At 34.3% G+C, this 27122-nt stretch overlaps 2 protein-coding genes across 2 annotated transcripts; one reads left to right on the top strand and one right to left on the bottom strand.

Annotated features, from left to right (window-relative positions):
• Positions 1-5995: 5995 nt before the first annotated feature.
• Positions 5996-15264, top strand: LOC110025697 (ABC transporter G family member 44-like). Its single transcript, XM_020726312.1, is given in 24 exon segments — positions 5996-6282; positions 6285-6421; positions 7484-7604; positions 8131-8304; positions 8497-8656; positions 8741-8817; positions 8892-8945; positions 9065-9155; positions 9819-10120; positions 10444-10725; positions 10829-11145; positions 11379-11539; positions 11615-11718; positions 11817-11973; positions 12063-12188; positions 12266-12396; positions 12490-12819; positions 12907-13197; positions 13288-13371; positions 13475-13608; positions 13703-13930; positions 14013-14181; positions 14225-14479; positions 14822-15264. Coding segments are annotated over 24 exon segments (4332 nt in total). The 5' UTR covers positions 5996-6093; the 3' UTR covers positions 15080-15264.
• A 3138-nt stretch (positions 15265-18402) lies between these two features.
• LOC110025748 (acyl-CoA-binding protein) lies at positions 18403-26810 on the bottom strand. The gene is made up of 4 exons (XM_020726386.1): positions 26663-26810; positions 25032-25149; positions 18853-18915; positions 18403-18704 (listed from the first exon to the last, which is right to left on the bottom strand). Exons 1-4 carry the CDS (start codon positions 26672-26674, stop codon positions 18628-18630), a joined length of 270 nt encoding a protein of 89 aa, XP_020582045.1. The 5' UTR covers positions 26675-26810; the 3' UTR covers positions 18403-18627.
• Between the last annotated feature and the right edge of the window lie 312 nt (positions 26811-27122).

The raw sequence follows: 27122 nt of genomic DNA, 5'->3' as shown, positions 1-27122 counted from the left end.
CCCCCCCCCCCCCCCCCCCCCCCCTCAGGGCAAGTGACGTAACGACTCCCCTAGAGGGCAGAAAAATCAACCAACGCCAATATTCATCACTGAGAAACTATTTCGAACAAATAACATGACAGAGGGAAAATCAACTCCCCTCTAGGAGCATAATGACTTGTAACTCCCACGAGCATAATGACTTGTAACTCCCATGAGCATAATGACTTGTAACTCCCAAGAACATAATTGTTTATAACTCCTAGAAGCATAATGATTTGTAACTCTCAGAAGCAATGATATAATTTTCTAAATCCCTCTATAATATATAAATAAGATTATCCTTTTTATGTAAGTTGGAGGAAGCCATTTGGACCCTCCATTCATTTAGGCATCACTCGCCCTTCTTTTGCAACGTCTTTCAATATATAAAATTGGTCTGAGAGCCCGAATAGCATCCTCTCTTCACCCCGCTGAGGGCGATCGCCATGTAACTCCTCTCTCTCTCTCTCTCTCTCTCTCTCTCTCTCTTTATTCTCTCCCTTATGTCTTGGGCATGATTAACATGACAAACTTACCTATGTATTGAAATGCAGTTTTCAGCATTAAATAGTGTCGTCCACATTTTCATACATAAGTAAGGGTGTTTAGATTTTAAAATCAAATTTTGGGTGTGACATAAGTGAATGCATAAACATTGGGGGTTGAGTATGAAAATTTCCATAAATTCAAACCAAAAAAAAATAATAATAATTTAGCAAAATAACACCCAACTAGAATCTATTCATTTGGTCTCAAATCAGTCAATGCCAAGACTTGACCATTAAATTACTTGACGGGCTAAACTTTTAAATTACAGAATTGGACATGTTTGGTGGCATTATAAATGACAAGTATAGACAAGAGAAGGTTATCCTCTTAAATAAATGAAAGGGCTACATTTCTGTTTTATGTATTTTGAGTGGACTGCAGTTAATTTAATTGATCAAATATAAGCGTTTGACCGGGACAACGACAATTACGGGCGACGCGGTTTGAGGCTGCGGGGCGTTGAGGGCATCTACGATGCTGATTGGAGTCAGTGGTTTATTTCTAGGGAAAAAGGAAATTTTATTTTATTCAGCAGATGAATGCGATCTAGTGGTTGAATATTTTCTCACTTACAAAAGATTCCATACTCTCTCTCTCTCTCTCTCTAATATTCTCACTTACAAAAGATTCCATACTCTCTCTCTCTAAGGAATAGTTAGAGGCTATTATACAACGTTTTCCTTAAGGTCAACTGTGACAGAGAGGATTCGAACCCCCCGAGCTAAGGGGCATTATAGCTTGCGCGCTCGTGTGTGTGTGTGTGTGTTTGTTCGTGTCTATTGTTGTGTGCGCTCGTGTGTGTGTGTGTGTGTGTGTGTTTGTTCGTGTCTATTGTTGGGTATGTCGTGCAATATTTTTGAAGGTCGTAAGTTCTTTCAGACCACTGGTTCGAATCTCCTTCTGGCTAGTTTGTCGGCAGTGAGAGCGATCCCCAAATAGTTAGGCATATGAGGGTGGTTGGAGACTCATATAATAGTCTTTTGTCATTCTTTAATATATATATATATATATATATTCAAATTAAACTTAATACTAACTAAAAAAGTGATTTTTTCAAATTTTGATAAAATTATGCATGAAATTTTATATTTTGACTAGATGTTAAAAATTTGATGCCGCGACACAGTAGTTGATAATCTAGTTTCCTTTCTTAAAGTTGTAGGCTTGAGTCACGCATATTGTCCTTTGGGCTCATCTTTCTCTCAAAATTTAAAATTGTGCTTTTTTCTTTTATTCAAAGGTATGGTGAAATATAAATAATTAATAAAAAGGTAAAATAAATAAAAACCACACAATTTGTATATATTTGTATCTCTAACTTCTAAACTTTCATGTATGTCACTCAATTATTAACTACATCTACTAATATTATGATTATGATTATTATTTATTATTTATTATTATTTTAAATGATAGGATAGTACGATAAATACAAAATTAAAGTTTAGATGTTATATATTTAAATATATAAAATTATTGTGGCATATTTATATTAAATTCTTAAAAATAAATTAATAAATTTAAAATTCTAATAAGTAGAAGTTGGTCCGAATACGTGTGGTCTGTTTTCAAATCTTGTTTTTTTTTCCGGATAAGTCCGCGTCAACTCAGAAAATGTATTTACAAATCTGACACCCAAATTGTTCATATACATTAAAAAAAATTAACTATTTTAACTTCAAAAAAAAAAAAGAAACACACAATTTTATGCCTAAATTGCCTAAATAAGATGGCAGATATGCCAATAAAAGTCTAGGTGTTAGATATATAAATAAATAGGAATTAGGTGGTATGTATGTAAATATTGATCAAAAAATATAACAATAATTATAATAATAATAAAACAAATCAACTCATCAAAGTTTTTTAAGATGTTGAATTAAATATAGTGTCATTTCTTTCAAAATCAAAGACTTCAAGTTAAATTTGAGTTTGACTGAGCAAAATGGAGCTATTCTTTCTATTTTTAATAAATTCAAGGGCTTTTATATACATACACCAAATTTCTATGTATTTACACATATCACACATAAACTTTACTTCTTCTATTTAGTTTATTCAAAAGATTCACATCACATGAAAAATATCACCATTATACACACACAGACATAAGGAACAATAGGTCTTAGGGGCTTCGAAGGACCTAATTCTGAAGTCATGTTATTCTTAATCCTAATTCTAAAGGCAACTGATGTGGTCAAACTAAAACCACCGACCAAAGTGGTCAATGTGAGCCCTCCTCCCAAAGTGGTGGATCTTGCCCGAGATGAACAGGCTACCAGTGAAGATCATTATTACATACAAGAAAATGCATCCATCCTTATTTAAAGTGTCGCCTAATATTCATGTCGCAATCTTTCATCAAGACATTATGGACAGATGTAATAATATACGAAGTGTAATTTTATAATTCTTTTATTTTCCCTTATGTATGAGAGGAAGAGAAAAAAAAAAGAAATGAGGCCACTGAGAGACTCATGAATCTGATCCAAGCTCTCTCTCCCCCAAACCAAAAACCTTTCCTCAAAACCATTTCCCCTTCCTACGAAATATAGGATCAAACGACACATCAACAAAATTCTTTCACACCTCCCTATGAAGTACAACATCTCTCTCGGTGTTGGATCCTGATTTGTCTGTGAATCACATCCAAGTAATAGAGTGTGAAACAAGATAGAGTAAGTGAGAAAAAGAGAGAAGTGCACAATAATAAACAGTAATTCAAATTGTTAATCAGCCTTATATAAATATATATTGAAATTTGTGTTAAATGTGTAGAAGTGATAAGAAACTAAATATTCCTAAATTCAAAAAAATAAAATAAAAAGTTTTATATCAAATCAATGGTGATAAAGGCATCCGTAGGCCCCACACGACGCGACGCTTGGCCCTCTAATGACCTCTAATGTTAATTCTATAGAATGATGTCAATTTTAATTGATGATCTCTTTGCAGCCATTATAACTTTCATAAAAGAAATTAATTTTAAAAAAATTATGGTTCTTATCATAAATTTATTTTATTTTTAAAATGTTAAATAGCATATTTCTAATAGTCATCACATTTTAACAGTTCATGCTAAAAATAATAATTTTTTATCATAAAATTTCTGAAAAATAGCAAAAAATAGCTCTCAGTCAGAACTGTGATGACGATCTGAAAAATAAAACAAACAAAAAATTATCTCAAGCAAACCCTGAGTCTAAACATATATTATTTTTGAACATAAATTTCATTATATAACATTTAAAATTATGATTACAATAGTATCTTTTTATTATATAATATTTAAAATTAAGATTATATTAGCTTTTTGGTATTATTCTTTTAAGAAAATATTCATATTTTATATGTTATGTTCCCACTTAGTATAATTCTATAGAATGATGTCAATTTTAATTGATGGTCTGTTTGCGGCCATTATAACTTCTGAGGTTTGATTATATAAATACATAAGAATTGCTGGTATTTATGTAAATGCCCCATAATAAAATTTATCAAATATGATTCATTCATGAGACTTGGCTGCATCTAATATCTGAGAATTTATTCTCTGGCATGTTACTAAATTCAGCTTTTATGAGCTTGTTAGGCTTGGCTCGGTTGATTATCCTGGTCGATAGGGCTCGATCGGCTCAGTTCAGTTGGCTTGGAGATTCTATTTCTTACAAGAAATCTTTTGGCTTCCGCAGGATGATCAAAGATGCTTTGTGGAATCAGCTCTTCTGTCGAATTAGCTCTCCCACATAATTAACTTCCGCATCGAGTCAGCTTTCTCTTAGTTGGAGGAACGAATGCTCTCCTGGTAAGCTTTTGAGTGAGCTGGTTGGTTGGTACCGGTCAGTCATCCTCAAGTCTGCTTTTGACTCGGTTGGTTTAGCTCGAGTGGTCTCGTGCTCTCCTTATTGGGGATGTTTTTTCTCCAACGTTTTCTCATTCTAGACCATTGGACCCTCTTGAGATTCATAAAAATATTACATGTTGATGATATAGATGCAGAATAGGTGCAGATTAGTGGTAATCAGGTGGTATTGGGGTGGTATTGAGATGAATAACAACCGAATATCACCTCAATACCACAGATCCACACATACAGATACCACACGTAATAATATTCATGCAATTACTTCTTATATTATTATTATAATATAAGTATTACTCAAACATTTCTTCTTATATTATTATTATAATATAAGTATTACTCAAACATTTAGTTGAGGAAGAAGAGGCATAGAATGCGTGGCACTTTGGTAACCTCTAACATTTATTAGTTTGGAGTGATAGCTGACTTCCACAAAAAGACAGCTTGACTTGGAAATTTGTTCACATGACTGGAAGAGCAAGACCTTGGCTTTATTTCTTTCAATATGGACTGATAAAGAGCCTCACAACAGCAAAGAAAAAATAGTTAGAAAAATTAAATTTTATTATATTTTAATTTCAATCAAAATGAATTATAATGCAGTCTCACGATAAGAAAAAGGAAAAGGTGGTTAGAGAAATTAAATTTAATTATATTTTAACTTGAGTTAAAATGAATTAATAATGCAGAGTTTCACTATAAAAACGAAAAGTTGGTTAGAAAAATTAAATTTTATTATATTTTAATTTAAAATTATGATTAAAAACAATATCTTTAATCAATATTTAATATCATATTGTTTGAAGAATTATAATTACCAATCCTGTAATAAAAAAAAGGTAATTGCGACCTTTCTGAGTAGCGTGATTTGATTTAAGTGTGGTGGTACTCAGAAATCAATTAGTGGTTTGACTTGTTTTAATTATAATAGTCACCGTATTTTTTTGAAAAGTAATTTATTCTACACCAGCTTAACGGTTATTTCTTTAAACAGTTGCAGCTGTCTTAAACAGACCCTTAAGAGTGTGTTTGGGGCAACCGCAACTGCTTGAAGAAATAGATATGAAGCTACTGCGGAAGAAACTGTTGTTCAAAAAACTGTGATAGATATTACAAATTTATTTTATTTCCAAAAAAATCATATCATAATTTTCTGATAGTCATCACATTTCAGTCAGATCAAATTATAAAACACACCTTCGCACCCGCAACTTTGACAATGTGTAGTGTAATTTTTGAATAAAAAAATATTTTAAAAACTGATAATTACTATCAAGTATTTTCTTATCCCCAAACAAACGCCGCCATCAATGAGAGCCAGGAGACCCCGAGAGATTCTATCAAACCAAGTATTCAGTGTAAGAAAATTATTATTTTTTCTTACCCCGTCATCTCACCCACCATAATTATTTTTTAATCTGTAATTAATTTAAAATAATTAAACATAATTTTAATTAGAAAAACAACCCTATTTTGTCATGTTTAGCCCCCACCTCTCACCCAACCACTGACACTATAAATACAGGCAGAAGACAATGCTCTTCTGCACGGATTTAGGCGCTCCTCACTCCTCTCTCGTTGTTCTTCTTCTTCTTCTTCTTCTGGTTCACAGAAGAAGGAAACCACACAGCTTCATATAATTCATAAAATCTGAAGATAAAATGGAAGAAATATATTCGTCGAGAAGCATGAGCAGATCAAAATCAGCATGGCGAGGAGCAGATGATCAAATTTTCTCGAGATCTATTGATGTGAGAAATGAGGTGGAGGATGAGGAGGCTCTGATTTGGGCTGCGCTGGAGAAGCTCCCTACTTATAACAGAGTCAGGAAGGGAGTTATGGCCATGGCGGGACGGAAGGAGACCTCAAGGAGGTAGATATAAGGAGCCTGGACTTACAGGAGAGAAGAAGCCTGCTTGAGAGATTGATCAAAGTTGCAGAAGAGGACCATGAGAGGTTTCTGCTCAAGCTCAAGAATCGCATTGATAGGTCAGTAGTTTTTTTTTTAATTATTTTTTATCTATTTATTTACTCTATGGAAATTTATTCCTAATTTTCTTCTTGTAGTTTTATTTAAGGGTGTAAAAGAATCGAGCTTGAGCGAGCCCTGCCCTATATTATATATCGGGCGCAAAATATTATTTGTGTTCAGCTTGTTTGCTTGGATAGTAGAACATGAATTATTCGCAAACAATGAGTTGTTTTGACAGTCTAGTCACGCAGCCGTAGGATATTAAGAATTGAGTTTGGAGATTTAAATCTTATTATTTATATTAAAATATTCATTTAAATAGAATTTAATGTATTTTGATTCTATTTTTTTAATTAATAATTGTATTTGATTATAAATCTTTATAGTCTTGTAGTCAATTAAATTATTTAGAAATAATACTCATCAATTATACACACATATACATATAATCAGACAAGCATAAATTAATTATTTCAAGTCAAAGCAAGCCGAATGCAAACGAACAAATCTTTATTCGTTTTTTGGCTCATTTGTTTAGTGAACGAATCAAACACAAACTATTTAAGGAGCCGAACAACATGCAGTTCGCGAATAACAAGCTGTTTTGATTGCCATAACTTTTTTACTATCTGTAAAAATCTAAATTTACAGTGTTTAAACTGCTCCGGCATGTATTTTTGGGGATTTCACTGTATTTTGTTTTTCCTACATCAGACGACAAAACTATACAAATAAAATCATAGTGAAATTTGCATCTGTAGCTAACGATTGGGTTGACATGAATAAAATTCCTAAAGAATTTTGTGCAATTATCTTCTTTTTGGGATAATTACATGCATATCACACGAAACTTTGCTATTTATAAAAGATAGCACCCAGAATTGATGTATTTATGCGTGTCATGAACAAATTATTGAAATGTTGCTAAATGAAAAATATGAGTTGGGGTTTTATGATAAATTTTGATATTTGAGTGAAATTGAAAAAAAAATGGATGAAAGAGGGTGATAGATTTGTAAATAGCAATGTTTCAGGTGCCATATATGTAAACAACCTCTCTAACAATATAATATTTGCAGAGTTGGACTTGATTTTCCGACCATCGAGATGAGATTTGAGAACCTGAATATTGAAGCAGAAGCTTCCGTGGGTAGCAGAAGCTTGCCTTCTTTCTTCAATGCAATTATGAACAAATTAGAGGTATATATAAATTGAGGACCACTGTTGTTTTAGCTTTTAGTTTTTTGAAGTTTTAATACATAGTTTTGATGGGAGTAAAGTAACAATATAGTCCCCTGACTATTTACATAAGGTCATTTTAGTCCTACGTTTTTCTCCGCTCATTCAATATGAGCTAAATTAGTGCCCAAATAGAATTATTTTAGTCTGCATTTAAAATGACTGACGACTAAGAGTCTGTTTGGGGCAGCTTGTGTTTGTCCAAATAAGTCGATTATCTAGAAATACGAACCGCGGGATTCGATCTGCGTTCTGCGTTTAGTGTGTAAAAACTAATGTGTTTAGTGTGTAAAAACTAACTGCGGATAAGCTGCTCAAACACGGTTTTCAAAATGTCACCGCAGCGGATAACCTGCCCAAAACAGAGCCCAAATTAACACTTTTATAGACTTTGGGACTAAAACAGCCCTCTACAAAGAGTCAATGAACCTTGTTGACAAACTTTTTGATAGAGAATTCTGAGTTTTATCATGGCTAATTGATGCAGGCCATTGCCAATTATTTGCACATACTTCCAAACAAGAAGAGGCCATTCACCATCCTTCATAATCTTAGTGGAATCATTAAGGCACATAGGATGACTTTGCTGCTCGGTCCTCCAGGTTCAGGGAAGACAACAATGTTACTAGCTCTTGCTGGAAAGCTAAGTTCTGATCTCAAGGTATTCTACTTTAAATTGTGTTTTGGACATTACGTTAACATACTATATGGCTTTTTTTTGCTTGATAAATTTTCCTAGTTGTAATTTTGTAATTTTTAATGGTATTTAAAATTTATGAATATGATGTTTGGCCCACCAACTTACCAGGTTTAAAACAGCTGAAATTCACATATTTCTTCAAAAATAATGCAGGTTTCTGGTAAAGTTACCTATAACGGTCATGGAATGGATGAATTTGTTCCACAACGTACAGCAGCCTATATAAGTCAGCATGATCTCCACATGGGAGAGATGACAGTGAGAGAAACTCTAATGTTTTCTGCAAGATGCCAAGGAGTTGGATGTCGATATGGTAATTTCTACATTAATCAGTTCTTAAGGGATGAATAATCATGAAATAAATTGTTGATTGTTCATTTTTATGGCCAAATTACAGATATGTTAACTGAACTTTCAAGAAGAGAAAAGGCAGCAAATATCAAACCTGATCCTGATATTGATGTCTTCATGAAGGTCAGATAGTTAATTTTATATTTGCAAATATAAAGTTAACAAGAGCTTAAATATAAACTCTTTAACTCTTACAGGCAACATCAATAGAAGGAAAGAAAACTGGAGTAATCACTGATTACATAATGAAGGTAGCTAAAATTATTTGACATACATAGAGAGATTTGATTATTTTTTGCAGAAACAAATCAAAATTACATGAAAAAAGTATTCAAGTTAGCCTTCCAATGTTACTGTATTTTGATAACAGATCCTGGGATTGGATATTTGTGCCGATACAATGATAGGAGATGAAATGATAAGAGGTATTTCTGGAGGACAGAAAAGGCGTGTCACCACAGGTAAAACATCAAATTTTATCAACTCTTGATGCAGAAGTTATGAGGAAAAATGGTTAAGCGAAATTTACATACGTATAACACAATTCTTATATATATATACATCTCTGTGTGTGCGCGCGCGCGCGCGTGTGCGTGTGCGTGTGTGCGTGTGTGCGTGTGTCTGTGTGTGTGTGTGTGTGTGTGTGTGTGTCACGTTCCCCTACTCTATAGTTGGCATCTGTAAAGTCAGTTATAAGTCCCCTGGGGTCAAGGGCTTGTATCATAGCCTCCGACCGACTTGGTAAGTTGGTGGGCCCAACATCATATGTGGAGATAAGTCGAGTGGTTAGACACATGAGGTTGGTTGAGGGCTCGTATCATAGCCTCCAATCAATCCTTTTAATATATATATATATGTGTGTGTGTGTGTGTGTGTGTGTGTGTGTTTCACACCTAAACTTTGTTACTGGCAGTTTAAAACTGTTCATGAAAAGGTGTATGTCACTTTTAAAAGGGACAATAGTGTTATTTTTTATGTGAAATTAAAGATTTGAGTGATATGTGTGTACATATGAAAGTTAAGGAGTGAGATAAGTAAATAAATAAGAATTGTATGCTATGTATGTAAATGCCCCAATAACTAATTGATCATAGTCATTAATTCAAAATATTGTTTTTATATAGGTGAGATGATTGTTGGGCCAGCGCAAGCATTACTCATGGATGAAATATCAAATGGTTTAGACAGCTCCACAACTTACCAGATAGTAAAATCACTCAGACAAATCACTCATATTCTCGGTGGGACGACCTTTATCTCTCTACTCCAACCAGCACCTGAGACATATGAGCTCTTTGATGATATCATCCTCTTATCAGATGGGTTAATTGTGTATCAAGGTCCTAGAAAATATGTGCTTGAATTCTTCCAGTTGATGGGTTTCAATTGTCCTGAGAGGAAGGGTGTTGCTGATTTTCTACAAGAAGTAAGTTTCATGAATGATTTTTATTGTGGAAACTTCAACATATTACATATAGAACACTTAAAAGCTTGATACTTGTACTTAAAACACCTCAGTATCATAAACCTATGCATGAAAATGTATATTCCACTTTTAAAAAGATATTGATGGTGGTATTTTTCATGTAATGTTGAAGATTTAAGTGCTAAGCATGTAAATATGAATGTTTAGGTGTTAGATATGTAAATACATAAGAATTGTGTGGTATGTAAATGCCCCAATCCTTTATGCAAACTTAAAATACCATATATGGTGTAGAAGCTAATTATATCTAATACTTATAACAGGTGACATCAAAGAAAGATCAACAACAATATTGGATACATCATGATAAACCATACAAATTTGTATCGGTCGTCGAATTTGCAGAAGCATTTCAATCATTCCATGTAGGAAGAGAGCTCACAAAAGACCTGTCGGTTCCGTTTGATAAGAGCAAGAGCCATCCGGCAGCTTTAACCACTTCAAAACATGGTGTAAGTCAAATGGAACTACTAAAAGCTTGTGCAGCGAGAGAAGTGCTACTGCTGAAGCGAAATTCTTTTGTTTACGCATTTCGATCAGCTAAGGTATGTGTGAAAATATGCTAATTAGTATTTAATAGATATATTTAATAGATATTCATACTGGGAAAATTTGATCCATCAGATTCTTAAATTTCTTGGCCTGTAGGTGTTGGTCATGACATTGATAATGATGACCGTCTTTCTGAGGACTAAAATGCACCACCGATCAATAAACGATGGAATTATTTTTATGGGAGCTCTTTTCTTTTTAATTGTTAATATAATGTTTAATGGATTCTCCGAGCTCTCGATGACGATTGCTAAGCTGCCTGTCTTCTTCAAGCAAAGAGATTCTCTATTTTATCCTTCATGGACTTATGCAATACCAACATGGATTGTGAAGATTCCATTTTCAGTTGTAGAAGTTGCCATCTTGGTGATGATAAGTTACTATGTAGTTGGCTGTGATCCAAATGTTGGAAGGTTAGATTTGCATATACCTCCAAGCTTTAATTATGTGGTTGAATAAAAGAATACAACCCAAAGGGGTTCGTGAAGCTGAGAATTAAGAACATTATAATATTTCTGAAGAGTTGAATTTTTAATTTTGTATTTCAATAACTTTATCAAATTATACTTTACTATTACAAATATTAGAAATGAAACAAATTTTTCTTCATTTTATTGCAAATCTCAAAGTGTGTTCTTCTTTTTAGGTTCCTCAAACAGTTTGTTGTACTTCTTCTAGTTCATCAGATGGCCGCAGGGTTATTTCGTTTTGTTGGTTCAATTGGGAGGAACATGTTTATGGCTGCTGCATTATCGTTCTACATATTATTCATTTTTCTTGTTTTGGGTGGATTCATTATTGCACATGGTTGTCTCTCTAAACTTAGTTTACTTTTAGTTGTATTGCAACATAAATTTAACAAATTTGTCTTCTCTTTGGCAGGTGATATTAAGAAATTTTGGATTTGGGGTTATTGGATGTCACCAATAATGTACTCCTATACAGCAATTTCAGTAAATGAATTCCTTGGAAACAGTTGGAGTCATGTAATGCAGTATTTTCATTGATGATAAAATCAAAATATTTTTATGTTGTCTGTAGAAAAGGATTTCATATTCACTATGGGTGCTTTTTTTGCTTACAGAAATTACCTGGATCAAATCAAACTCTCGGAGTGGCTATCTTGAAGTCACGAGATATGTTTACCGAAGCAAAATGGTACTGGATTGGTGTAGTTGCTTTACTTGGATACGTATTCGCATTCAACTTTCTTTTTGCAGTATCTCTAAGCTATCTCAAACGTAAGGCTTCTTATGCTTACACTAGTCCTTATTTTAGCATGGAAATTTATATTTCATAAATTAATTTTTTTTTATTTGCAATTTTTTAGCAATTAAAAAAGGCCAACCAGCACTATCTGAGGAGGCCTTGAAGAAAAGACAAATTATTGCAACAAACAGGCTTCAGCATTCATCATTTGAAGGAGAAAACTGTAATCGTCAAACTAGTGCCAGAGGTAAGTTTATTACTTCATTCAATTTGTATATTAACTTATCTTGCAAATTACTAAAGATAATAACTCAATATGTGCAGATAAATCTATGAGGATCTCACCACATGATTCTAATCCTACTGAGTTGAATACAAGGAAACAAATGGCACTTCCATTTGTACCACTTTCTCTCACTTTTGACAACATAAAATATTCAGTAGACATGCCACAAGTACTTATATTTATTTTTGAATGATAATTTTACACACAGCAGACTTTCAAAATTTTTCAAGAGTAATAATTCTAAAATGAAAGTTGCTTTCAGGAAATGAAAGGAACAGGGGTTGCGGACAAGTTGATGCTTCTAAAGGGTGTGAGTGGGTGCTTCAGACCAGGAGTTCTTACAGCACTAATGGGTGTTAGTGGAGCAGGAAAGACAACTCTTATGGATGTACTTGCAGGAAGGAAAACTGGAGGATATATAGAGGGAGGTATTACCATATCTGGATATCCCAAGAAGCAAGAAACTTTCGCTCGTGTGTCAGGATATTGTGAACAAAATGATATCCACTCCCCACATGTGACAGTTTATGAATCTCTTGTTTACTCTGCATGGCTTCGACTTCCTTCTGAAGTTGATTCTAAAACAAGAGAAGTAGGTTAAGTACATATGAATTCACAGTACACATTATTGATGACCCATGATGCTAAAATTACATAATAATAAAAATGTGTTTTACAGATGTTCATTGAAGAGGTTATGGAGCTTGTAGAGATGGCATCTTTAAGGAATGCACTAGTTGGATTGCCTGGTGCAAATGGTTTGTCGACTGAGCAACGCAAGCGACTAACCATTGCTGTTGAGCTTATCGCTAATCCTTCCATTATTTTCATGGATGAGCCTACCTCTGGACTTGATGCCAGGGCAGCTGCAATTGTAATGAGAACTGTAAGAAACACTGTTGATACCGGCAGGACAGTTGTGTGCACGATTCACCAACCTAGCATTGATATTTTTGAAGCTTTTGATGAGGTGAGAAATTTTTATATGAATGCATATTCATATAACATATATACTTTATCATCTTTTGATGCATTCATGTATAATTACTTTGAATTGCAGCTATTTTTGATGAAAAGAGGAGGCGAAGAGATATATGTGGGACCATTAGGACATAACTCTTTTCATCTCATAAATTATTTTGAGGTATCTCGCCAAATATATATATATATATAATATTAAATTGAAATAAAGACAAAAAGATGATGTTATTGACAACAAATTCTATTTATGATGGTTATGAATTTAGGGGATCCAAGGGGTAAGTAAGATTAAAGATGGTCATAATCCTGCAACATGGATGTTAGAAGTCACCACCCCAGCTCAAGAAAGTCTACTCGGTATTAACTTTAGTGAAGTATACAAGAAGTCTGAATTATGTCAGTAAGTGAATTATTAAATTATCACAAGGTTCCTCAACTGCATTCAAAATTTTGCCTATTCGGATAATGACACTAAACTCAAAAATGCACCGCAGGAGAAATAAAGCATTAATCGTCGAAAATAGTAGACCATCTCCTGGCTCACAAGATCTCTCCTTTCCAACTCAATATTCTCAGCCTTTCTTGACACAATGCTTAGCATGCTTATGGAAACAACACTTGTCATATTGGAGGAACACTTCATACACTGTGATGAGGTTTGTCTTCACCATGATGATAGCAGCGATGCTTGGGACAATTTTTTGGAACCTTGGGGGTAAAAAGTATGTTATCATTCATGCTAATATTATTTGTAAAGTTCCTCTTTTGCAAATATTGATTAATGAGTAAAACATATTTCTGCAGAAAGAAACAACAAGACTTGTTCAATGCATTGGGTTCAATGTATAGTGCTGTTTTATTCATTGGAATATCATACTCGAATGGAGTGCAACCTGTTGTCGCAATCGAACGTACTGTTTTTTATAGAGAGAGAGCAGCAGGAAAGTACTCAGCTATATATTGAGTTTCAAACGTTATTTTTTGTGCTCATAAGGTTTATTTTATAATATTTTCAGATTCTAATTGAGCAGCCATATATTTTGGTCCAATCAATATTATATAGTGTTTCGGTATATGCAATGATTGGATTTGAGTGGACGGCAACTAAGTTCTTATGGTACTTCTTCTTCACATTCTTCACGCTACTCTACTTCACATACTATGGAATGTTGGCAGTCAGCTTAACTCCCAATCTGAACATAGCTTCAATAATAGTTGCTGCATTTTATAGTATTTGGAACCTTTTTGGTGGATTTGTCATCCCGAGACCGGTGAGTTTGAACTTCTTCGATCTCCTTTATCAATACTTTTTAAGAGTAAAGTGTCAAAATAGCCGCCTAATTATTTACATGGTGTCATTTTAGTCCCAAAGTCTATAAAAGTGATAAATTGTCTCCAGGCTCCTCAAATTGGGTTTGAAATAATCCTCCATGGGACAATTTCAGCTCATATTAAGAGAGAATCTGAGGCTAAATTTGCACTTTGATAAATTTTGGAACAAAAATGACCCCCTTGTAAAGAGTCAGAGGACTAAAAATTAACACTTTTCTCAATATCTTAATCCTAAGAGCCTATAAATTTGTATAATTTAATGTCTCTATATTCTCATGCAGGCAATGCCTGTTTGGTGGAGGTGGTACTACTGGGCTTGTCCGGTTTCATGGTCCTTATATGGATTACTTGTTTCTCAGTATGGAGATGTGAATGAAATGCTTGAAATAGATCAAACAGTAGAGGAGTTCTTAAGAAGTTACTTTGGGTTCAAGCATGATTTCTTGGGAGTGGTTGCAGTCATGGTTGTCTTGTTTGCAGTTTTCTTTGCTTTTCTATTTGGGTTTGCAATCAAAGTGCTTAACTTCCAAAGAAGATAATTGAGTGGTTAAGGAAAAAGAAGAGATTAATGAACTATTCTTGAATGGTTCCTTCTTGCAAGTCTCCATTTCTTCAGCACATTTGTATCCTTGTTGATAAATAAAATTAAAATATGATGTTTGAATGAGAGTAAAGACAAATAATATTAGTTTGAATTTCTCAAGTAGTTGTTAACACTCAAATAAATTCCTCATTACTTCATGTTTGGATTGTTTTTGTAAATCATGAGAGTGGAAAATCAAAAATCATCTTAGCTTTGAAAATATAATCGTTGAACTTTATTAAATCTTAATAAACTATTTGTGTATTTGCTTTAAGATTTAAGATTTATGAAAAGAAGAAATTCCTAAATCTATTAAACACAATAAATGTTCGGAATTGATGAATCTTGGATTTATTCAATAAAAGAGCTAGAATAACAAACATATTTTCATCTCATATTTATTCAAATAAAAATTTAGCTGCCGTATTTGTCCAAAGGTTCTCATTCTGAGGCATATAAAGTCAAATTTCTTTTCACAAGATGTTTCCAATCAAAAATATTTTTGAATATATTCCCCGATCAAAAACTTTTTAATTTTCAAGGATCATTTGAATGAGAATTTCTCCAAATAGAATCATGATCCAAATGAGGAAAACAAGCTGTGCATCCATTAATTTAACATAACATGATCAAACAAAGGTCTGTTTGTTCTAGGCTTGTTTAAAAGATGAGCCCAACATGCCCGAATTAAATGCAAGCTTCTTGACGAGTCGAACAAAAATCGCCATCGAAAAACAAGTTTTTTTTTATGGCCCTAATCATAAGTAAGACGCGCGGGAAACTTCAATGAGACTGATGGTGGTTTTGGATTTGATTCCTTAAGAAAGTTGATCTCAATTCAAATATCAAAGAGCTATACTTGCTAAATTCTCAAAGCTCCCCTACCTTGCTTGGTGATAGTCTGTAAAACCTTAATGAATTCAGTAGCTTTTATCAATTGTAATCCAAATGGCTTTCAAACTTTATCGTAATGCATATATTGGTTTCATTATATATTTATTTGATGAAATTAAAGATTAAAATCATGAACCTTGTCAACTATACGCGCGTGCATATGCAGAAGTTTCATAAACCATAGTCTCAAGGACGATTTACAAACATACCACTTAATTCCAATGTGTTTGCATATCTAACACCGAAATTTTAATTTTTACATAAATTTCATCTTAACTATGCATGAAAATATGTATTTCACTATTTAAAAGTTTAAACATGGTATTTTTATATGATATGACAGTTCAGGGCGGTATAATTGTAAAAAAGTAGAGTTTAGGTGTTAGATATGTAAATCAACAGGAATTGCATGTTATGTATGACATGGATGAATGACATAAATACATGTACCAAATACAAAAGAATAAAAACTAATATCTTCCTATTTATTAATTATTTTTATGTTTAATTTAATATAATCTATTGCATGCCTAACTTATTCTTAATTTATCTTATACCAAACTTCTAATAAATAGAATATCTATAATAAACTTCCAGTTACTCAAAAGAACAAGATAGAACCAACTTTTTATATTGAATGTCCAGTCAAAATAATAAAATGGCAATATGGCATACTATTTATTTTATCATCTGTTTAAGAGAAAGATTATATTCCTCAAAAAAATAACTTAAAAACGTATGTGACATAAATATTTGATTTCATGAACTAATAAAAAAATGCAATTTGGTTTTTTTACATACATATGTAGCACACAATTCATATAAGACAAATATGTAAAAATTTACATATGTAGCACACAAGTCTTATGTTTTTACACAGCTCACATCTAAAGTTTCATATTTACATACATAGCATTTTGGTTCTTTAAACCTATACATGAAAAGTTATATTTCACCTTTTAAAAGTGATAATAGTACTATTTTTTATGTGATATTAAAGATTTGAGTGTTTTGTGTGTAAATATGAAAATTTAGATGTGTGATAGGTAAATACATAACAATTGTGAGCTATGTATGTAAATGCCCCTTTTTTTTATTTATTGTTTAAATTTCATATGATTAATAGTCAGCTTTTTAGTAACAAGCAATACCTTTATATTAAATTCATCAATCATATAAGACAAATGACATAGATTTAAAAGATTTTTTTAATTAATTTTTTTCCGGGAATAACCAAGCAAGCTTCTACGGCATGCCTGCAACACAGCTTTAGTGTCTTCTCAATTCTCTTCACTCGTGCTCTCCCTTTCTCTCTGATGCTCCCAATTTTCTTCCTCTCCTCAGCACAAGCTGCCCCAATGGTCGTATCCTAAATGACTCTTATAAATGAAAATACTTTCAAATCTTATAAATGAAAGCTCTTCATTAAAAATTTACTAAATTAAAAAACGATCAAAAGAAATTAATCATCAAATGCTTAAGAAAATTACATCCAGCCCTCCACAAATGTTTGTTGAGGATGGCAAATTTATAATTAATAAAAACTCACAAAAAGTGAATATCATGTCAAGTATGCCATTAAATTCATGCTCAAGACAATATCATGACAAAAAGGGCTTGACCCGAGTTATGTGTACATGTGATTTGGCCCGTAGGCTCCACAAAAGCACTTATAATCAAAGCTCCCTGACTGGGTAGTTTGGTTAGTATGTTCTCAAGTGCTTTTCTATCCGTTGAGTTATGAATCCTAAAGTATACCCGAAAAGGCACAAAGTCCTCTCCAAGCTAAGGTCAATTTGAATTTTTCCCATTACACAAGCATCTATCTTAATCTACAAAGTTCTCTTAGATGAAGCAAACAATATAGTTACTGACAAGAATTATTCTGTTAGGTTGAGTCAACTAATTCTTGTAACTAAATAGATCAAAGTCCATGACAATCCAAGATGACAGGCTCATAAGATCTTAATCAAGTTTTCCATCATTCCCCCACCATCCATTTTAAACTCACAATAAATTTCTATAATCTATAATTAATATATTGTTATTATACACTAATTCTAAATACTTAGTGTCTAATGGCTAGCCTTCATCGAAAATGCTCTCTCGTTATCAGGAAAAGTAATTAATCACATGGGCTTACACCTATAAAATATCTACAAGTCTTAATATTAAAATTCTTATAAAATGAGAGTGAAATCTATGGATAGTGTCTTATCTACTTACACATTGGCCTTCCAGAAATTTAACCCAAAACCTCAGCATAAAACTCGCTCACTTATCTTCGATAGAGACTGCAGCGTGTATTTTTGTAACCCGCAGTACACTTCATACTTGTCTTTCCAGTAAAATATATGTTAATAAGTATTTGGTTTTCACATATGGAAAGTAATTAACTGACATTCAGATGCTGTTCAACAAAGTACATATGCAAAGCATAACAGATAAATACTGATAGTAGCTGATCCAGCAGCTGAGCATAAAACATCCCAAACAACAACACAAATTTTGGGCACTCAGTTTACATTTATGAAGCAAAGTTCAGAATTGGAAACAAAAGCAGGTACCAACTGGCAGAAAACAGAAATGATGAAGCAAGCTGAAACTCGTTCAAGATGAAGCAGCCGCCTCTTGCAGCTGCTTTACTTTTGTGATGTAGTCACCCATGGCTTCCTCAGCAGATTTACCTGTTGATTCATACGCGTAATTAGGCTCCATATGACTTCATAACTCTATGAGAGCAAGATGATTAATTTCCAGATGAAGCCTAAAGATAGATATTGAACAACTAGAAAATATTTCTATTAGAGGGTTGGGTTCTTTCAGAGTTAGAACCTTCAACAGACTTCCAGGCATCCCACTTGGCTCTATCTCTCTGGTTGAAAATACCAGGACGGCCTGCAAACAATAAAAGTCAGGACTGACCAATATCTGTTTAATTAGGATATGAAGAGAGTTGGGGCAGATCAAAAAATACAAAGCACAATAAATTATTTCTGCAAAAGGAAATCTGAAACCTCTTGTAATCAGTGTATAAGAAAGGGAACAATCTACGGCTTCACAAAATATAGGTGGCCCTGCTCAGAAGTCCAATATAAAGATGCTACAACAGGCATTTTGAATATTTCAGGAATAATTTCATTAGTTTCAACTGGTATTGAGTAATAAGATTGATTCTTAAAAATAAAAAATGCCCTCATGAATAATTTCTCTCTATTACTTTCCGTCCAAGAAAATAGTAAAGTTTACTGTAAAAATAAATTAGTTCTAACTTGGGTAGATAGTTGAGAGTAATTGAGCACATGAAAAAGTGAAGAACCACAATGCACAATCCAAAAAGTCTAGGATATCATTTACTCATTTCCAACTTATTAGAGGAGACTCATCAAGTGGCATTTCATGGTGTTATCCATGAAGTGTTTGATTATTTAATCGGGTAAATGGTTTATAAATTCATTACAATAAGTATAGAACTACTTGTTTTGGCAAAAACTTTTAGGGGCATTTTCATACATACCGCCTGCTGAGATAAAAATAGAACCGTACGTATTATTAATAAGAGGGGTATTTAAACTCAATTACAATATAATAAAGAAAAGAAATAAAACATAATAAAATAAATAGTAAATAAATAAAACAAAATAAAGCAAATAGGAAATACATAATGAAGGAATAAAAGCTAATAATAAGTAATAACGACTAGGATTGTCGTTATAAATCCAATACTCCCACTCAAGTTGAAGCATCGATGTCAATGATATTCAACTTGGATTTGAAGTCAACGAACAAAGGTCGAACAATATTCTTGGTGAGGATGTTTGCTAGTTGACCACTGGAGGGCACATAAAGAACACAAATTTCCCATACTCAATCTTTTCCTTAATGAAGAGTCTGCCAATCTTCACGTGTTTGGTATGATCATGCAAGACTGGATTGTGAGTAATGTTGATTGCGGTTTTATTATCACAGAATAGCGCTAGTTGGATGTACATTGGCATATGAAGCTGGCTGAGCATGATGATTGACCAGAGAGCTTCATAGATTCCCAATGACATGGACTGGAATTCAACTTCAGCACTGCTCCGGAGAACCACAGACTATTTTGTGTTTTTCCACGTGACAAGTTTGTCTCATACAAATGAGCAATACCCTGAGATGGAATGTCGGTATGTCGGTCATGAACTAATCTGGCTTAATCAGCATCTTTATACATAGCAATAAGCCGAGAGGGGAAAAAAATAAAACTGAGCCCGACGTATCTTTCAAATAGTGAAGAATCCGATGGACAGTTTGGAGATGATGCTCATAGGGATCATGCATGAATTGACTCAATATATCAACTACGTGGCATATGTCGGGGCGAGTATGGGCGAGATAGGTGAGTTTTCCCACAAATCATTGAGTCTTGTCGTCAAACACAATATTGAGAATGTCAAATAATTTTTTATTGGGATCTATAGGAACAACAATAGGTTTGTACAGCAAAATGTTGTTCTCTGTCAAGAAATCAATCACATATTTGCGCTGAGATGGCAAATGCCCCGAGATGACCGAGCCACTTCCATGCCTAAGAAGTACCAGAGAGATCCCAAGTTCTTCATTTCAAAGGAGCAAAAATGTCTTTTAAGAACTCCAATGTTGTGAGATCGTTACAAGGAAGAACAATATCGTCAATATTGATAATAAGGATAACTATCTGGTCATTAGAGGAATGTCAAAAGAAGAGGATGTGATCTGATTGAGCCTAAGTAAAACAATGGCTCATGACTACCTTTGTGAACTTGTCAAACCAGACCCTTAGGGACTACTTTAGCCCATATAGAGAATTTCTTAGCCTGCATACTTGTCGTCTGGATGTAGTAGAGTCAAAGCTAGAGAGAGACATGTACACTTCTTCTGTAAGCTCTCCATTCAAGCACACATTCTTAACATTCAGTTAGAATAAACGCTAATCTAGATTCACCACAAGTGAAAAGAGGACCCGAATAGTGTTTAATTTAGTCATTGGAGCAAATGTCTCCTCATAGTCAACTCCGTAGATCTGTGAGTACCCGTTGGAGACCAACCATGTCTTGTTGCATTTAAAGCATCCATTAGAGTTGAACTTTGTGCTGAAAATTCATCAGCACCCAACGGTTTATCCCGAGAAAGAACCACGACGTCTCATATATGACTCTGCTAAAGGTTATTTATCTCCTCTATTACAGTTGTTTTGCAAGCTGGATCAACAAGAGCAACCTTAATAGTAGCAGGGATCTGATGGTCCGTCAGGGCGGTAGAAAATGCTCTATAAGTCGACAATAGACTGTGGAAAGAGACATATTTTATCATAGAATAGAGGGAGCATGTGATAGACTGTGGAAAAAGACATATTTTATCATAGAATAGAGGGAGCATGTCTGATTGTGTACCTTACTCAGAGAACTCACCTCCCCATTCGGACGAGTGGTTGTGTTGAGAATGTCGCTTGGAGTGGAGTCAAGGTCCTGTAAGGATGTAGCGGACTTCTGAGTAGGAGCATTAGTACCGATGCGTCGAGTGTAAACACGGACAATGGGAGGATGAGATGATGCACTCAACGAAACAGGGAAATCCTTAGTGGTAAGAACCATGTGGTGGGGGGATATCCATGGGAGTAGGATAAGGGACAGTGTCAGAGAACTCAAGCTTCCCCTCACTTGAGGTCAAGCTGAAAAAATATGAAACACTTTCAAAGAAGGTGACATTAGCACTTACATAGATTTTGTTTGTGGCACCCTAAGAATAAATCTAGGATCAAGTTTACACTGAGTGGGGGCAGTATTCCGAACAAAGGTCGTGCACCCAAAAATCTTAAAATTTAATGTGGAGAAGACTAAATTAACAGGAAAGTATGAAATTAAGACGGCTAAAGAGGTTAGGAACTTGTGAGTTTTAGAGGAGACTCTATTTATGAAATAGGTGACAACTAAATGTACATCGTTTCAAAACCATTTCAGGGCATTGGATTGAAATATAATGCAGCGAGCAACATCGAGGAGGTGATGGTTTTTTCTCTCGGTCACCCTATTTTGTTGAATGTCTGTACACGAGCTATGATAGAGGATGCTCTTACTTACCAAAAATTCACCCAAAATAGAGTTAAAAAACTCGGTCATTGTCGGTCTGAAAGACCTGAATAAGAGTTTTGAATTGAGTTAAAACAAATGCGTAGAAGTTTTGGAACGTGACAACAACTTTTTTGATCTGCCTTAATTTATCTTTTAAAATGTAAACCCACGTAATTCAAGTGTTTTCATCAATTAAGGTCGGTAAACACTATTTATTAGTGTAGCCGAAAGTGCGAAAGGGTCCTTATATGTCATTATGAATGAGGGAGAAATGAGCGTAAAATGTGTAATGTGAGGTGAATAATGGACTCAATGATGCTTTGGTAATTGATGTCTCACGATTGATGTTAGCAAGAATTTTATTAGAAAACGTCAAAGGATACAAACTTTTAAATGATGAAAACTATGATGACTCAAAGGACAATGTAACAACATAATGAGCATTCAATCACTCAAAATAAACTACAATTTTTGAGTGGCAAGTCCTCACTCTTTGTGCTCTCCACTTAGAAGTGGTAGAGTCCAACTATCCTCTTAGCAGTTTCAATCATCCTCCCCTAACGATGGTCCTAAAAAACATAATCATTAGAAAAAATATTAGCAACGCAATTAATATCATTTCTCAATTTGCTAACAGATAACAAGTTACTTTGTAATAGGAGTACATGTAAAAAAGACTCCAGAGTTAGACCAATCGATAGTTCAACCTACCATTTACCAGCAATGGGACTACAGAAACCATGGACAATTCTGACTGTATTTTTTCCAGAGCATGGATAGTAAATCAAGAAAGCTTGCGAACATCCAATCATGTGATATGTGGCACCTGAATCAATAATCTACAGTCATAGGAAGAGTATCTTATCGGATGTGCCAGCAGAGGCTTGATTGGCTCCAAGAAGTTTGATCAATTGTTGCATCTGTTTTTCAGGGATTTGGAGGATTCTGAAACGTTTCAGGTAGGAGTCGGTTGAGTAGTGGTAGGCTCGGACGTTGTCGTGAGACCCTTGGTAATAAAGGATTTGGTCGAAGGTTTATATGTCGGCTTACCGTCAAAATGGCCAACAGTTGTCACAAGTGTGGTTGGGCTTGTGATATTAACCACAAGTGGGGTGACCAGTCTGAAGTGGTATGGACGAAGGCTGAGCACTATTTGAAATCAAAGTGAATGATTCAGCTAAAAGAGTTGAATTGTCAAGCATGAAAAGTCTCTGACTTTCTTCCTGATGAATCTCGTTGAAAGAGACGCAAGTGGAAGGAAGAAAATCTTGCCCAAGAATACGGTCCTGGACTTGGTTAAGGTCAGTTAGGAATTGGAAAATACAATCATTTTCTACAATCTTCTGGAAGATGGATAAGTCAGCCAGAGAATCCGTAGTACAGGCCACATTCTATTTACAGTGCAACGAGATCATTATAGCACTGGGTCACGGTCCCTGAACCTTGTTTTGCCTCCCGAATTTTCATAGATACCTTATACAGTTGGCTGAAATTTCCTACATATGAATAAGTATTACGAACAGCAGTCCAGAGAGCACTAGTTGAAGGGAAGAACACATATGAACAATCAATCAAAGTCTCTAATAAGTTAATTAGTCATAGCATGACCATGGAGTTCTCCACTTCCCAAGCTCCATATGTCGGGTCAGTTTTTGCAGGCTTGCGAACTATACTTTTGAGGTGACCGAACTACCCACGTCCTATGATGAACAAAGATGCCGCTTGGGACCATTGGATAAAGTTACTATCGTTTAGTTTATAGATTATGATTAGGAAATTCATGTTGGTTTTCGATCATCCGGTCCGCAAGGGAGTAAAAATTGGAGTCGATCCTTATGTGGAATCAATAACATTTTTTGAAGATGGTTCAATGTTGGAGGAATCGGCCCTAATTCCAACTGAGCCAAAGGAGATGGTGTTGTGGTTCCGAGCCATTGATGAATTATGGTAGGTACAGCAAAAGACTGCAGAAATCTGCGGGTGCTGCAGACCCGATAGAAGATGGTGCAGAAACTTTGGCTGCTGGAATAGAGGGGAAACCTTTTTGTAGAACCAGCGTCAACTGAATCAAAGGGGACCAAAGGCTGTATTGGAAGCAGCAATTGTTGAAACCAGCAGCAGGAAGACCGGTGGCTGAGATTGTTGAAACCTGTGGTTGGAGCAAAGGGCACTTGCAGCTGCTGGAACCCACAGAGGAGGTCAGTGGCTGGGAGATGGTGGTTGATGGAACCATCAGAGGAGGTTGGGGACTGTTGGATCTAGGGTTGGACTCTGATACCATGTTGAGATTTGGATTAAAACAACACATATTATTGATCAGATGAAGGGTATTTAAACTCAATTACAATAGACATAATAAAGAAAAGAAATAAAAAAAATAAAATAAATAGAAAAAAATAAAACAGAATAAAGTAAATAGGAAATACATAATGAGGGAATAAAAGTTAATAATGAGTAATAACGGCTAGGGATTGTCGTTATAAATTCAATATCACACAATTTGTATGTACTTACATATATAACACCTAAACTTTGATTTTCACATTTATACCATCCAAATTTTTCACATCACATCAATAATACAACTATTATAACTTTTAAAAGAAAAATATACATTCACATCAATAAGTAAAGTGGCATATATGTAAAAACTGAGTGGTAAACATATAGATCTCCCACACTCATACCATATAAATCATTTTATTGGTAAAAAAAAGATAACCAGATCTTCATCTCATAGTAAATAACTGACAGTTATTTGAGTTGGCAGCGTTTTGAAAGAGATTAACTGATCAAATAAATTGTCCATAAGACGTGACAAGTAAAAATAATTTTCACAATCAGAACCAAAAGTACCATAGCATTTGAAAACAAAATTGAAATAAAACTAAAAAAGTCTGACAATAGTGGAGGTGAAATGCATACTAGTATTCACAGGTCCAACAGTTGCCTGCTTGTACAGCCCATACAAAATCAACTTATTCTCATTGGTAGTAGTTTCAGGTAGCCCTTTAGCTTTCTCAGCATATTCTTCAAAATCCTCCTGCAATTAAATTTGAACAAAAAAAGCCAATGACTACTCTCACAAGAAGTAGAAGAATGCGGGCAAGAGGGGGGGGTGGTTATGTAGTTTATTATTTTTTATTTTTATTTTGTTTTTTTTATGTTTTTTATTTGAAAGATAACATATTTGGCCATCTGATTATAGCATAGTTGTTTTTAAAAACACCCAAAACAACTTTCACCTAAAATTTTTTTTGAGTATTTTGAAAAACATGTTAATATGTTTAAGAAACCAAACATGTTTTATTTGAAAGTTAAACATGTTTGCAATTTTTATTCACATTTGTTATTATTGCTCATCATTTTTTAAGCTTTATATTTCGCTCGATTTTGTGTTGCATTAGTTCTGTCACTTACTCTTATCATGTTAAGGTTTTCTCAGTCTGAAGGTCACCCCCTATTGTCTCCCTTGCATGGAATGTGTGTGGTGTGTGTGTGATAAACTCATCATGTGCCAGGAAAGATAAGCATGAATCTTTTGTATGCCTACAATAATTTTTTTAGCCCAAGTTCAAAATTTGTTCGCCAATTCAGTAAATTCTCAAAAAAAAATTACTTCTGCTTCTCAAAAAATCGCCTACAAATCAGAGTAGTCAATCCAAATAATATTGGAAAAAAAACATCATGTATTTTACAACAAGCATACCAATACGTATTACTGTGACTTTTTTTTCTTATTTATGTGGCTAGCATAGATCTCTTTGTAAGGCCCAATCTCCAGTCCAAACATGTAAATACAAGATCGCAGGAAAAACTTGAGATTGCCCAATTATCATGCAATTGCACTCAATTTGTCACCATTATAGTAAATACCAGAGCTTCTTCATCTCTCTCTTTTATATTTTCTTGTCTCTTCGCTATAAGTGCTCATCCACTCTCTCTCTCTCTCTCTGAACTTGTATGCTGTTTAGCCCTGGTTATACCTGGTTATTTTACAATAGCTCTACAGAGATCATATGAATCAATTCACAAATCCATTTAACCCACAAATCTCTCTCTCTCTCTGTGAACTTGTATGCTCTTAACTCAGTTCGACCTGGTTATTTCATAATAGTTCCACGGAGATCATATGAATCAATTCACAAATCCATTTAACCCACAAATCATCTTTCGATCTGGCTTGGTACTCTGTAGAGGACTAAGGAAATAAACAAAATATCTCGTTTAGCATCTCCTGTGCGCATCCTCAAGACAAAATCAAGCACAGAAATTTCCTCAATGTTTTAAACCAGTAAACTCGATGTTTCTAAATTAATAGAACAAACGAAGCATGCAATACTCAGGTGGATCCTCATAAGCAGATGCTACCTTCCAATTTGATCGATTCGTAAAACAAAATATCGAAAAAACAAGATAGATCTTGAATCTGAAACCTCAAAGGAAAAAAAATATTTATTCATGCAATTCGGATTTGAATCCATTTGCTATATTGATCGAGTCATGAAATTGCTAAAAAATAAAAAATAAAAAATAAAAGGTAATAACTCTCCAACCTTCAGACCCATCTTCGTCGTCCTCCTCCTCGCAGTGCTCTGAAATTTACGGGCCGCCTACCCAATCGACCGCGGAAATGCTTATATTGAGAAACGTGACATCATCCCTCGAAAGTTGGCATTTAAAACTACCAAACCTATCGCCCGCATAAAACTCATGCCCGTGTTTTTAAAAGGTTCCATTTAAATACTTTATATGAAAAATTTGTGAGTGTGAATCTCAAGATAAATGGGCTGCTCAGGAACGATGAACAATTTATGGGATGCCTCATTTGATGAGAGAATGACCGGATGCTAACACATAATGTGTTTAGGTTGGCCTATCTAAAGAATGTGGTGAAGAATTTTCTATTGAACAACGATCGGCTCCAAAGCCGATCGGCGAGCTGCTCAGTCTGAGACCGTGTATCAATTGAGTTAAGACGTAGTGAGCGGTCAACAGACTTCTCATTGACCGAAT

Source organism: Phalaenopsis equestris, unplaced genomic scaffold, assembly GCF_001263595.1.
Source record: "Phalaenopsis equestris unplaced genomic scaffold, ASM126359v1 Scaffold000326, whole genome shotgun sequence".
Taxonomy (NCBI): domain Eukaryota; kingdom Viridiplantae; phylum Streptophyta; class Magnoliopsida; order Asparagales; family Orchidaceae; genus Phalaenopsis; species Phalaenopsis equestris.
Note: the sequence above shows the minus strand (reverse complement) of the source record. Positions and strands in the feature narration are given on the sequence as shown.

Bases quoted from the DNA above. Each gene is read 5' to 3' on its own strand.
- LOC110025748 (XM_020726386.1), bottom strand. The intron at 18,916-25,031 runs GTATGCATTTCA...TATTGTTTGCAG, and splicing joins TGTTGGACCTGTGAATACTA to GCCGTCCTGGTATTTTCAAC. The intron at 18,705-18,852 runs GTTCTAACTCTG...ATGAATCAACAG, and splicing joins TGCCTGGAAGTCTGTTGAAG to GTAAATCTGCTGAGGAAGCC.